This window comes from Empidonax traillii, unplaced genomic scaffold, assembly GCF_003031625.1.
Source record: "Empidonax traillii isolate 1590-97213 ecotype Southwest subspecies unplaced genomic scaffold, ASM303162v1 scaffold474:size1423191, whole genome shotgun sequence".
In the NCBI taxonomy this organism is placed as follows: domain Eukaryota; kingdom Metazoa; phylum Chordata; class Aves; order Passeriformes; family Tyrannidae; genus Empidonax; species Empidonax traillii.
Window position 1 is genome coordinate 1153584 of NW_020955667.1, and position 13647 is coordinate 1167230.

Here is a 13647-nt window from a genome sequence, read left to right on the forward strand (position 1 = left end):
CCGGGCCCCGCCTGCGGGCGGTGCTGCGGGCGGCCCGGCCCCGCTACCGCTCCAGCTCCGTCCCCGGTTCCATCCCCTGCTCGGTCCCCTGCTCCGTCTCGCAGCGCGCCCAGGGTGAGTGCGAGGCTGAGCACCTCGGTAGCGGGGTCGGGGGGGACGAGGGGGATGCTCCCAGGGCTTGGTTATGCAGGTTGTCCCGATGGACGGTGGGGAAAACGGAAGGAACGCCGGGGACATCCTCCCACGCGAGAGAGGCTCCGGGGGAAGGTGGCTGTGGGACGAGCAGGGCACGGGGCTATGCCTGCCCCCCAGCACGGGCGGCTTAGGCTGAGCCTGGCCCCGCCTGGCTTGGGAGGGCTCAGCCCTGGGAGCGAACGGGGGGGACGGGACGACAAAGGGTTCTCCTGGCTCGAGAGGAAGCCTGGAAAGTCTGAGATTAAATCGGGAAATCCTGTCAGAATCCGCGCGTGGGTCTGCTCGAGGAGCCTTAAGGCGCTTTGCTGACTCACAGTAGCTGCAGTGTTATAGCAAATTTGGGAAGAACCCTTATTCTGCAGTAAAGGTACCTCCGGTAGTACTTCTGCTCCCACTCTGTGCTCTGTCGTGCTCCAGAATCTCTTGTTCGCGTGGCTCCAGCCTGAAACATCCCTGGATGGAAAGTAGAAATTGAGTCTCGTGCCCGTGACGGTGCATGGCAGCAAAGCCCTTGCAGCTGTGGACAAAGGTTACTGAAACACTCGGGGCACCAGAATCCGGAAACGATCGTGGGGGAGAGACAGAAAGTCCTGGGTGACTTTGGAGTGCTTTATACGGCTCCAAATTAATAGAGCAAAGGCTTGAGGTGCACTTTTATACCAATAGTGTAAGAGTAGCATAATTGTATAACTCAACTGGCTTAATGCTTTGCTGAGCTCTGCTCCCAAAATAAACCCCCAGATTATAATCTAATGCTGGAAGATAAAATGCCTGGTTCTCCAACAACCTTGTAATTTGAATGGGGAAATGTGACCATCAACCTGCCCTACTAGGTGGGAACATGTTCTGTTTTCAGTATGTCATCTATCAAGTGCTAACCTCAATTACAGGTGCATGCCATTGACTCTTCTTTATTACTTTGGGCTTTTAATGTTTTTACTGATAATATTTTACCAAACATCATGTGGGCAAAGCCAGTTGTTTTCTTCACCTTGCTCCAGCAATAATAATCTCTATGCAAATGAGAAATAAAGCCCTCTGGTCCCCGAAGATTCCCTGTGAGAGGTGCAGACATTGCTGCAATAGGAAGGCTGTTTGCACTGGTTCTCTGAGGTGGCCTATTTTTCCCCACACTGACAGATTGAGCTGGGGGCAGAGAGCAGGAGACACCAAAACCTCACTATATCCTGGAGTCACCATCTGGAGACAGGCGCCAACTGGTGCTTGGTTTGCAGAGGGAATTATCTTGGTGCCAGTGGGAAGTGTCACCCAGAAAACCTCTGAGGTTTGGGATTGTGCAAGAGAGCTGTGGGGAAGGACCCTTGTCCTCTCTTGTGCTGGGAGGGAGCTGGAGTGCTCTGTGTTGAGCAGGGCAGGCTGATGGTGGGACGGGCAGAGGGAAATAGGGAGAACATGCAATGCTGGCCAGCATGGCAGAGGCTGCAAGACGCTCCCCTTGCTCTGTGGTTCTGTCTCAGGCTGCCTGAGGAAGCACAGAACTGTTAAACAAAAGCCACAAAGGCCCTGGTATCTCCTGCTGCAGAGTTGCTTGTGCAGATGTTGGTAACTGTCGGCAGCTGTGTGTTGTTGGGGCTGGTCACCGATTCCTGACTGAGAGGGCTGCTGGGAGCTGCGGGGCTGAGCACTGCTCGTCCAGCCAGTGCCTCTGTACTCAAAAGGTTCGGTTACTATTGCCATGGGGGTGGGGTTTATTAGTCTTCACCTTAGTGGAACAAAATAACCATCATGTAGCCCAGCTCCTTTCAGCTCAGGGGGTTTCTGAGCCAGTTTGTATTTCTCTGTATCCTTCTTGCCAATTTACCTCTTCTTCCCAGAGCTTGCCCACTTTCCTATTGCGTTTATGAGGACTGCCTGCATTCACATGGTCCCTTAGGAAGGAGTTCCACAGGTCAGGTTCCCACTGCATGAGAAAACACCTGTCTTGGTTTGTTTCCAGTGTGTTCCCTGATTTCATTTGGTGGTCCCTAGCTCTGGGGTTGGAAGGGACCATGAGCAATCAGTTTTTTCTCCCTGTCTCCAGAGTATCCCTGCAAGCATAGAGCAGCGTGAGCTGATGGGACACGCTGCTGGCTGTTGTCCTGCTCAGAGCCACAGTCTGGACTGGTGTGCTCCGGACATCACCTTCCATCAGTGCTTCGGTGATTTTAAGGCTTGCCTGACAGGAAGTGTGCAGAAAGCTCTTGCTTTGTGCTGCTTAATGCCCAGCTGGCTCCAAGAGCTGAAAATTCTCCCCCACTCACCATTTCTCTCTTCCTTCAGCCAGTCCCCATGCTGGGAGGTCTTGGATGCGTGCTCAACAATTCCTCCATGCAGGCATATCCGTGCGCCGCACGCTGCCGTGTCTCCAGTCGCATCCCAAAATATTAACCTGCTCCCTCTCTCTGACAGCACCAGGATGGCTGTTCTCTCCAAGGAGTATGGCTACGTCATGCTGACTGGGGCTGCCAGCTTTGTCCTGGTCATGCACCTCGCTGTGAAGGTGGGCAAGGCCCGCAAGAAGTACAAAGTGGAGGTGAGAGCTCAGGCTGAGGGGATGGTGAGGTCAGAGCCTGTCTCCTGCTGGTGCTGCAGACAGGCTAGGGGACACCTTGCTTATTTTGGAGTGACTTGCTGACACTTCCTGCCCCACCACACAGATGCAGAAGGGATGGAGCTGTCATGGCTCTCCAGACAGCACTCAGACAGAGCTCAGGATTTGGGACATCAGGCACTTGGCACCAAGCTGAGACAGCTTGGCAACACCAGTGGGCAAGAAACCACATGGCTGCAAATATGGCATTGGGGGGTAAAGGAGTCGTGGTGGAACAAAAGTGACAGGACGGTTTCTCAAACTCAGGGTGAGCCCATGAGTCCTGTCACAGGAAGTGTTACAAGGTGACCTTCCCTCAGCATCCACTGAGGAGCCTCTAAGCCAGGCAGGGCTGTAGGTTGGGTGGGGTCAGCCAGTGCTGCTGTGAGTCAGGGCAATGGCATGCAGAGGCTGCTGTGCCACTTGGCTGGAGCACAAACCCTCGAGCTCCTTTGCTCTTTCACCACGGAAACGGCGAGCAGGGGTGGGCACAAGGACAGCCTGTTGGGGTGATCCAACTCCTCCTACATTAAGTCAGGATTGTAGCAAATGTACCCAGTGCACAGAGGGCTGGATTTGAGGCCTGAGGAAGCCTCTGCAGCCAGGCAGCAGCTCCAGTGGTGAAGAAGGTAGTGACAATCAACACAGCTTTTGTGGGCCATGGGGCAGCCTCTAACCTGCCACTGCAAGTCAGTCTTGCAAGCATCCAGGCTGCCCTGGGGAGAGGTGCTGCAGCACCCTCTGTGCTGGAGAACAGCCTCCCAAGCCCAGACTGTGCCTGCTCATGTTTTCCTGCTGGTTTATTTTTCTGGCAGTATCCAACCATGTACAGCGCAGACCCTGATAATGGGCATATCTTCAACTGCATCCAGCGCGCACACCAGAACACGTGAGTAACATGTATGAACAGAGGTGCTGCTGCCACGTGCTCCAGGCTCAGCACTTGAAGACAACACACAGCCCTGTAATGCTTAGCAAAAAGGCTGTGCTGGCTCGTTCCCATGCTTTAAACTGTGAGATGGGGCTGTGAAGCAGCCTCCTCTTCCCCAGGTCCCAGCAACTTGCTTCCATGGGTGGATCTTAAGACACAAGGAATCTTGTTTCCTGAAGAGCCTGCCTGGGTCTCCCGGGGAAGAGGCCAAAGTCAACCCCACTCCTGTGGACAGGCTGCAACAGCACATCAGAGGGGTGCTGGAGACACAATTCCTGGCTGATGTTTAGCTGTGGCTTGGGGCACAAAATGGAAAGAGTGGGTGGGTGGCCTAGGAGAGATGCACACGCTTGGGAAAGTCCCTGAGAGCCTGTGCATGCTCAGATCGCTTCTCAGTCAGAGCATTGAGCACAGAGACTCATAATAGGCCCAAAGAGCCCTTGGGAGGGGATGTTTGCAGCTTCTGCCCTTCGGGAGTTTCCTCTTTGTAAGCAACTTGAGCACAAACACCACCTCTTCACTTTTACTTTCAGATTGGAAGCTTATCCCGCCTTCCTGTTCTTTTTAGCCACTGGTGGAATCTACCACCCGGTAAGTGACACTATGGTCAGGTCTGTGTGTCAAAACTCGGCTCTTGCTGCCTGACTTGGGCAGGAGGCCAAGTTAGCCCCTTTACTGGCCACAGCACAGCAGTGCCCCTTCTAAAAATGTACTTGTGCAGGGGAATCAGAGGTATTTAATAAACTCATTACTGCCATTTCAGCTACTAGGCCCCTTTCCTTCTCCTGACGGTGCCTTGCTGGACAAAAGGGAAGCATTCACAGCCTCCAGTCCACAAGTGGGAAGGGTCCCTCCATCCTTCCCTGCCTGGTTCTTCCAAGCCCTGCCCAAGGAGGTCAAAAAAGCCTGGATTATTTTTAACTGAAAGATATAGACAACTCAGGAGGAAGCAGATGTTTGGGAGAGGCCAACACCTTTGTCTTTGCCCCCAAAAGACAAACCAGGTCTCTCCTGAATACTCCTTTTTGGAGAGGGAAGGAAGCAGCATAGGCACATGTGGGAAATGGGAGCCAGCTATAGATTAAGAGGCAAGGTGGAAGTTTGGAACACCTCCTGACCTGGGGCAGCAGCTGCCTCTGAGATCCTGGCCCTTGGTCTGGGCTCACCACCTGGACAGTGGTGAAATGAGATTTGGCACGTGCTGCCTGCATGACTTTGCTCAAGTCTCCAGAACTTTAAAGCTTTTCCTTTCTCTCCAGCGGGTTGCCACAGGGCTTGGTATCACCTGGATCATCGGGAGAATCCTTTATGCCTATGGCTACTACACAGGAGGTAGGTCTTTACCCTGCAGCACACAGCGGGGGTGTGGAATCTTGAGTCTCCTACAGTGACCTTGGGGCTCTTTGCTCCAGCTTACAGAAGGGAGGCAGCATAAAGCTTCCGGTGGGGTGTGGAGGAAAGGGTGCAGGTCCACAGGCTGCTAACACCGCAGCACGTTCTTCCTGCTGATAGGAAGAACACCCATCCAATAGGGATAGCTACGCTAAGGAGGGCAGGTACAGGGCCTGGGATTTATCTTTAGTTCCTGCCCCCCCTTCGGTTTCCAGGATGGGTTAGTCTCTCTCTCAGTTGAGAGAACTGCTGAACTGACAAAACCTGCCTTTTTTACAGATCCCAAAAACCGAAGAAGAGGGGCCATTGGCTCAGTGGCACTCCTTGGGCTACTGGGCACAGGAGTGTATTCAGCCTGCCAGCACCTGGGCTGGGTCTGTCAAGGGGAAGGCTGCCCAAGAAGCTAAAGGGAGTTTTATTCTGTTTTCTTCTAGAACACTTAATTTCCTGTAAATTTTTTCTTGTCTCATTCAATAAAATGAAGTTTCAATTCTGTATTTTCACTCTAAAGTTATAGAGCGTTTTCTTTAAGCTCTGCAGAATTCTAAAGTGACTCTGGTTTTGCAGGACTACAGATATCTGCCCATCAGGCAAAGATGTTCTTTCTAGATTATATGATTTTAGTGACTGAAAAGCCACCTTGAAACTTGTTTAACCCATACAGCAGCAGGCCCATTTCTGGACCCCTCAATCCACGTCACTCTGTGCTAAGATGTTCCAGAGTTAGTATTTATTTGATTGTTAAAAGAAGACATAGACAAACATTTAGAGTAGTTGCTTCATCACGTGTATAAAGAACAGTAAGTTTACAAGAAGGAAGTAAAATAGCTTTCATTTTCCTATGCTGGAGCTTGCTACCACTCTTGTGTGGAGGGGATTCTCAGAGACATGCCTGTCCCAGGCAGCATCAGCCAACCCTTCCCACAGTATTTTGTCCCACTTGTAAGGTACAGATAAAAACAAAACTTGTGGTTACACGAGGGAGCTAGAGGGAATAAACAGTCCTACCCTAAGGCTTTCATGTAGTCAGACAATAGACAGAGCTACAGGATATCAATGTGTCCAAGAGCTTAGACGTGCACTGAGTGTTATCTACCTGTTAAGAAGCCAAAACTGAAGTTGACTGAGGGTAGAAGGCAATGGAAATCAAGGCACACAGCACAGGAAGCAGCCTGGATCAGGCCTTGGCCACTGATAAGCTTCTGGTAGCTTACACAGCTGCAAGAGCTGCTGCCAAAGGCCATATTGGTGCCTTCTGCCCCAAGGTTCCCATTGTTCACCAGGCAGGACAGAGCAGGCCCCCAGGCCGAGCCCTGTGTGTACATTCGCCCTTTTAGGAGCAGGGTGGCTAAATGCTGCTCCAGCACTGTTCCCCCCTGGCACTGACAGTTTTAGAGTACTTTTTTGCTAGATACATGATCTATAACTCTGGCTGAGAGGCAGGGGCTGGCTGATGCTCCCCTGAGCAGGACCAAGAGCCCCTAAAACACCGATTCCACATCACCCATCTCCACACAGACGGTCTTCAGCTGCGAGTAGTACTCGATGGCTGCCCGTCCATTCTCCCTCCCAAATCCTGCAGGGAAGAGCCAGAAGTGAGAACACGGCTCCTGGCAGTGCCAGGTGCCACTCACAGCCCCCGTAACTGGCATGTACCAGGGAAGGTCAGACAGAGCTCACCTGATGACTTGTATCCTCCAAAAGGCAGCTCCACGGGGCTGGAATTGTAGTTGTTGATGAAGCACATCCCAGCCTTGAGAGCAGCCACTACCCTGTGAGCCTTCTGGATATCCCTGCAGGAAAAGGGCAACTCAGTTGGATCCCCTTCCCTCACAGACAACATTCCATTAGAGAAAGACCAGCAGGTCACAGTGGGGTTTGGAGCTCGACCTTCCCTACTCCCATCTTTCCCTGCTCCAAGGATGCAGCACCTATTCCCAAGGATACCAAAATTTAGTTTGATTTGCAAGGGCAGGACAAGGACACAAGCAATGCAGATTAGGGCAAGTGGCCAAGAGCAGCATAGCAGGCTCCTGGTGCATCCTGGAGATGCAAGAAGGCTGGCAGCAGGCCAACACAGGCTGGGAGGAGTCCAAAGGACAGCTGGGCCCACCCAGTACTTCAGGAAAAACTAAGAGATACATCATTTACAGATTTCCCTTTTGGCAATCTGTTGCTCCAGCTTTTCTGGAAGAAGATGCCCGTACCAAGGCACTGCAAGAGCAGCATCAAGTTGCTGCAGCATTTTCCGTCTCCTCCCCTCCCACAAACCCTTCCTGCAATGCTACGCAGTCATACCTGGTGAAGACACCACCTGCCAGGCCATATTTGGTGGCATTGGCTCTCTCCAGAACCTCCTCCTCCGTGTCAAACGGCAGGATGGACATGACAGGCCCAAAGATCTCTTCCTTCACACATGTCATGTCATCTTTGCAGTTCCCTGGAAGCATGGCAGAGGACACGTGCCTCAGGAGGGAGAGCTACCAGCACAGGCTGTGCACTCAGCAACCCACACAGCCTTTGAGACAGCGCTCAGCACTGCACAGCCTCCCTGCAGAGGAGCCAGTCCCACCCTGCATTTCAAAAGCCACTAACTGCACAATTCCCATCAGACCCTCTGACAGCAGAAGGATGCAGTTCTTGGGAGCCCCTCTGGGTGTTTGGTACACCCATCCTGTCCACACTGGGGACATACACAGAGCCAGGTTATGCTGAACGCAGCTTTAGAAGAAACTCAGCCTCATCCACACACAAGACCACAGTACCATGAGCAGGAGGGATCATACCTAGCACACAGGGTCGCATGTAGTAGCCATTCTTCAGCTTTGGGTCATCTGGCACGTACAGGTCCCCACCACACAGCACCTCAGCCCCCTGAGAAAGAGAACAGAGGAAGGTAGGCAGGCATGCTCAGGAGCACCCTGCCCAGCTCTGCCTGGCCCTTGTCCTATCACAACGGGCCCTGCTAAAAAGTTTGTCTCCATCTTTCTCATAAGCCCTTTTAATGAACTGAAACACCGCAATCAGGTGTCCCCAGAGCCCTCTCTCCTCCAAGCCAAACAAACCCAGCTTTCAGCCTTTCCTCATAGGTAAGGCGCTCCAGCCTTCTGATAATTTTTGTGGCCCTCCTCCGGACTTGACAACCCTGACTTTTCAAGTATCACGGGGAGTGGCTTGGCAACTACATTAGCCAATTCCCTCAGGACTCTGGGATGCATCCTCAGGTCCCACAGACTTGTGTATGTAGTGGCCCAAAACACTCATCAACAAAAAAAACCAGCTTAACTAGGAAAGCACAGGGCTGGAAAGCAGTTGCTAATCTGTTTGTCTAACCAGAGAGAGATTTCAGGGCAGTCACAAGGCAGCATCACAACCCCACCTGCTCCTTGGCCTGCTTGATAAAGCCCTGGACACGATTAAGGTGGGGCCGGTTGATGAGGGGTCCCATTCGTGTGTCTTCCAGAAGTGGGTCTCCAATTTTGATTTTCTGGGTGCGTTTCACCACCTCCTTTGTGAAGGTATCCAGGATCTTCCTCTCCACAAACACCCGTGTGCCGTTGCAGCACACCTGGGATACAGGACAGTCTGCTCAGAATAGGAAACAGAACTCCACGCTCCTTCCCTGCTCAGATCCTGCTACACATACAGAAAAACCCGTCCACAGCTGCTACAAGAGTTAACTTGTCCCTGGGAACAAGGAACACAACATGACCCCGCAGCCCACAGCTGCACTGAACAGTCCATGTTGGACACAGTGGTTCTGATGCCACCAGGTGGCAAAAACGCATCAGGTCACCAGCAGAAGAGACCTTGAGCTGACTTCTCAGTTCCCAAAAATGACCTCGTTGAGCAAATTTGCCAAAGGATTACACAAAACCTGCAGCATGTGTGGATATCACAAATTTAGGAAGGACAAAGCCTCATAGTGCTGTAGCTCAGCACACCCGACTGGAACCTGCTGCCCCTCCACAGGGCATCAGCAGTGCCAGAGCGGAGCCCAGGACACAGGAACAGCTGTGATGAGCTGGATACTGGGTGTCAGGGCATCCCTTCTAATCTCTTCTGGGAAATGCATGTCAGGATGGGAGCTCTAGGGCGTCCCTCACCAGAAAAACCATGAGCTGGCTCCACTGCCCAGTTCTGAAACCACCCTGCCTCTCTGGGAAGAGCCACTCCTGTGCCACGGATACACACCTGGCCCTGCGTAAGGAAGTTGGCCATGAGGGCTCCATTCACAGCATTCTCCAGGGAACAGTCTGAAAAAATGATAAGGGGGGATTTGCCCCCCAGCTCCAGGGTGACTGGCTTGATCCCCTTAGCTGCCATCTCCATGATCTGAGGGAAACAAGGACAGAAAAAACAAGTGACCCACTGGCCAAGGGGAGGCTGGTGGAGAGAGGCAAGAGAGACCCAAAAGGATGAAAGGGCCCTGCATGACCTCCCCAACAAGAGAAGCAGCACAAAGGGTAAACTGGGTTTCCTAGATGTGCTTAGTTCAGACTCAGGACAGCCTCAGAGAGTCTGGGGTTTGTCCTTTTATAAAGATAAAACCAACAGGACCTGGGGAGGCATCTGAAGGAATTCCTGTGTTCAGCAAAAGGTGCCAGCAGCTGCACCTGAGTCACTGCAACCCACAGGTGCACACACATAGGGAGCATTCAAAGGACATTTCCCCTCTTTCAAAATCAGAATTTTTTTCTCCAAGTCCTTCTAGGGACTTTTAATTTTGGAATAATAAATTGAAGGTGACAAATTCACAGATATTAACCTCTTGCTTAAAAACAGTAGGTTGCATGCAGCCGAACCAAAGTATTACTGCCAGAAACATTCACCCATTTTTGCAGTGCTGCTGGTTTACACACCCTCCTCCCCACATTGACATCCACTTAGGCAGCTCAGAGACTTCACTGCAACCATGGGTAAACAAGTGAAGGTGACCAAGGGGTTCCTCTGAAAGGACCAAATGCCCAAGCCTGGCAGGCTGACTGGATCCCCAGCATGATCCTGTACATGCCACCTCCTTGCTCAGTCCCAAAAATGCCAACTTGCACCCCTTTTTTACAAGCCCAATGCAGAAAACCTCGAGGAAGTATCGACAACAATGTGTCTTCAAGTGCAAAGGCACCCTTACCTTCATGCCAGTTGGCACACTGCCAGTGAAGGAGATTTTGGCCACATCTGGGTGATGACAGAGGAACTGGCCTGTGGCTGCCCCACCTTGCACCACGTTGAAGAGCCCCTTGGGCACCCCGGCCTCTGTGAAGATCTCTGCCAACCTCACTACAGAAACTGGGGTGAAGGGAGAAGGCTTGAAGACCATTGCATTGCCTAAGGGAACCAAGAAAGAGGCAAAATGGAATTAACACCCCAACTGCTTTGAGTAAAAAACAACAAATCCCCACCACACACAATGAGTTTGTCTGAACAGATGCCAGAAGTCTCCCCCAAAAGACAAGGAAATACTTTCAGCTGATCACTGCCAACTAGTAAAAGGGTGCACTTCCTGGTGGGAGGGCTGGGGGAGATGGGGCTGCTGGTCCTGCCCTACAGACATTTCCAGAGACCTTCCTCTTCAGGTACAAAGCCAAGCTATCAGCATTTTCGTGATTCATTCCCACCCTCTTGACATCTGAGATGTTCCTGCTTTAATTTCCTTTCCCTTTCTGCCAGAGCAACAGTCTGAAGGTTCTACTAATCCTTCAACACTTCAAGGTAATCCTAGACTTTATCCCCAAATCCTAGACTCTCCTCCTCCCCACACAGGATGAGTTGGTCTGAAAAGACGCTGGTGTGGGCAGGTCTCCATTACCGCAAGCCAAGGCCGGGCCAGCCTTCCAGCAGGCAATCTGGAAAGGGTAATTCCAGGCTCCAATCCCAACACACACCCCGAGCGGTTCTCTCCGAGTGAACCCAAAGCATCCCCCAGGAAGTTGGATGTGTTCACCTGCAAAGAAACAGCCAGAAGGTAGAAAAGAGCAAAGCCTCTTCCTCTCTTACCAGAGCTTTAGGGGTCAGATCTGGATTTGCCTGGGAACAGACAGACAGTTTTACCCCAGCAAGCTCACACACAGAAGGTGTGTGAGTGCCCACAGAGCACAGCAGAATCAGGCAGAGATCTCTCAAAGATATTGAGAAAATGGAATGGTCCATCTCATAGAGAAATCAGCAGCAAAGATGGCCTGGTGCCATCAGAGATATCAGGGAATGTGGGACAGAGAACAAAGAGCAAACTCCAGCAATATCCTCACCAGCCAGAGATCCTGCCAGCCCTGCATAATACTCCAGGCACTGCCAGGATACGTCGATGTCTACTCTGGCTTCAAAGATGGATTTGCCATTGTTGATGGTTTCCATGGTGGCAATTTCTTCTCTCTGCTCCTGTGAGAGGCATAGGACAGAGACAGCACATTAGAGAAGCCCATAGCAGAACTCCACAAGGAGGCAGCTGCTTCCCAAGCATGAGTCCCAAATGAGCGTCTGACATGGGAAACTGCCACTTCCAAAAGGGACATTCCCAATTGCTACACATCAATATCCCAGTGGTGACCGAAGGCAGGGGAATGTTGAAGAGAAAGCTGGTGGGGTTCACTGCTAGTTCAGTCTTGCTTAACATCCCTGTTTGCCTAAGACATGAACAAACATGAACTTAGAAGCTGCCGGGCAAACAATGATGAGACTTCGCAGAACTAAACTGGGAAGAAGAGCAAACAGCAAGAGCAGGATGGAACCAGAGAATTTAGTGAAGGACAGACAAAGCAACACAGCTAGGGACAGGCCAGCTACCAGGCAGAAATATTATCCTGCTGTCTGGCAGCAGCAGGAATTTGGCAGAAAGAAAACAGTTTTCTCATGACATATACACACTGGGGAAAGAAGGTCTGGGTTCTCACAGACCAGTGCCTTGATGAAGATTAACTTTGATGCTCCAGAACCTTATCTCACATAGAAGTTTGTGATAAAGTTCACTTATGTGTATCCTCTCCCATGTGTATTATCTGATAAAAAACAGTATTCCTGCTTTCTCTTACTGCCAAGACAGCCTCCAACCAGCAAAAAGCTCAGCAATGCAAGTTATCAAATTTTAGCTTTGAAATCCTGGGCAGTTAATCTTTGGAGCCGTTAAAAGAAGTGCACGCCCTGCAAGATGTGGACTGGATGGCTTCAGCTTTATATGTCTTCTAACAGAATTAAGCTGAGAAGGCACACACTGGCCTTGAATCCAGTGATAAGACCAAAGCTGCACAAAGAGGCGCTGAATTCAGTGATAAGAGCAAAGCCCTGCCCAAGGCAGCCTCCTGTCTCTTCCGGCCAAACGTGGGTTTTAACTCCTGAGCTTCTCCTGGAGCTCTGCAAGTCCTGCTGGAATGCCTCAACAGCCACAATAACCCACAAGGAAGCTCACAGACAGAACCACCCCTCCCCAAAAGCTGGCTCCTAAGACATACCCGGATAATTCTGGCAGCCTCCAGCATCACCCTGCATCGCTCCATGCCAGACATCTGACTCCATATTTTAAAGGCAGCTTTTGCACTCTGCACAGCCAGATCAACTTCCTTCTCCCCAGAGCAGGGCAGCTTGCACAGCACACGACCTGGGTACATTTTAAACGGGGAATAAATAAGATGGAAGTCTCAGAAAAGGGGCTCAGAATGTGGTCTACCTTGCACCAGAAACCAAATAGTTCAGTCCAGCCACCCATACCAGGTACAGAACTTCCCCCGTGATTCCCACTGATTTGTAATTTGCCATAGAAGAAGTGCTGTAATTCAGTTGTTCTGAATTAAAAGAGTTGCCACCCTTTCACAGCCACGTTCTAGTTACTAATTAGCTCCAGTTGTTACAAAATTCCTCTGTTTCCCAGTGGAGTTTGTTACACTTCTACTACCATCTTCAGGGCTCCGTTACACATTCCTCAGCGCCGTTAGACACTCTTGAAGTGATTTCTGCTGAACCCTAGGCACTGATAACTAAAAATAAATAACTTCAGAGAGATATTTTAATCGTGGGGTTTTGCCAAGATCAAGCACCGCTGGATTTTTTGCCTGACTGACAACGAGAGCTGACTTCTGCTGTTAAAAGACTGACGATGGGGAAACGCTGGAGGCAGAATAGCCACTAAAGCACGGTGGCACAGGGGCAGCAGGGCGTGCAGGACCCCCGCACAGGTGGCACCCAGGCGAGCTGGGGGAAGCAGAGCGCAGCCAGGCCGCGCAGAGAGGTACCGCGGAGGCTTCTCCCGTGCACCGACCCCTCTAGCTCAGGGTTACCCCCACCCCAACAGGCTGCGGGCGGTACCTGTGGCCGGCTCATACACCTCCTCCACCTGGCCGCCGTCGGCGGGCTGGACGCGGGCGCCCGCCCGGTAGTTGAGGGGCTGCTGGATGGTGACGGTGCCGGTCGCGCTGCTCATGGCGAGGCTGGGAGCGAGTGCGCAGAGCCGGGGAAGGAGGGTGGGCAGCCGGATTTGTGCCAACATCGGTGGGATCCCAAGAGGCGCCGCGGCGAGAAGCGCCGCCTCCTCCACCGACGCTTTTGTCCC

The 13647-nt window shown here is 51.8% G+C and overlaps 2 protein-coding genes across 2 annotated transcripts; one reads left to right on the forward strand and one right to left on the reverse strand.

Moving 5' to 3' along the window:
• Positions 1-58: 58 nt before the first annotated feature.
• MGST3 (microsomal glutathione S-transferase 3) lies at positions 59-5611 on the forward strand. Its single transcript, XM_027895857.1, has 6 exons — positions 59-114; positions 2605-2728; positions 3601-3674; positions 4250-4307; positions 4976-5048; positions 5388-5611. The coding sequence occupies exons 2-6, from the start codon at positions 2612-2614 to the stop codon at positions 5513-5515; spliced, it is 450 nt and encodes a 149-aa protein (XP_027751658.1). The 5' UTR covers positions 59-114; positions 2605-2611; the 3' UTR covers positions 5516-5611.
• A 205-nt stretch (positions 5612-5816) lies between these two features.
• ALDH9A1 (aldehyde dehydrogenase 9 family member A1) lies at positions 5817-13617 on the reverse strand. The gene is made up of 11 exons (XM_027895854.1): positions 13404-13617; positions 12554-12699; positions 11357-11486; positions 10918-11052; positions 10240-10436; positions 9303-9443; positions 8488-8676; positions 7895-7982; positions 7407-7548; positions 6789-6901; positions 5817-6684 (listed from the first exon to the last, which is right to left on the reverse strand). Exons 1-11 carry the CDS (start codon positions 13582-13584, stop codon positions 6590-6592), a joined length of 1557 nt encoding a protein of 518 aa, XP_027751655.1. The 5' UTR covers positions 13585-13617; the 3' UTR covers positions 5817-6589.
• Positions 13618-13647: the final 30 nt, after the last annotated feature.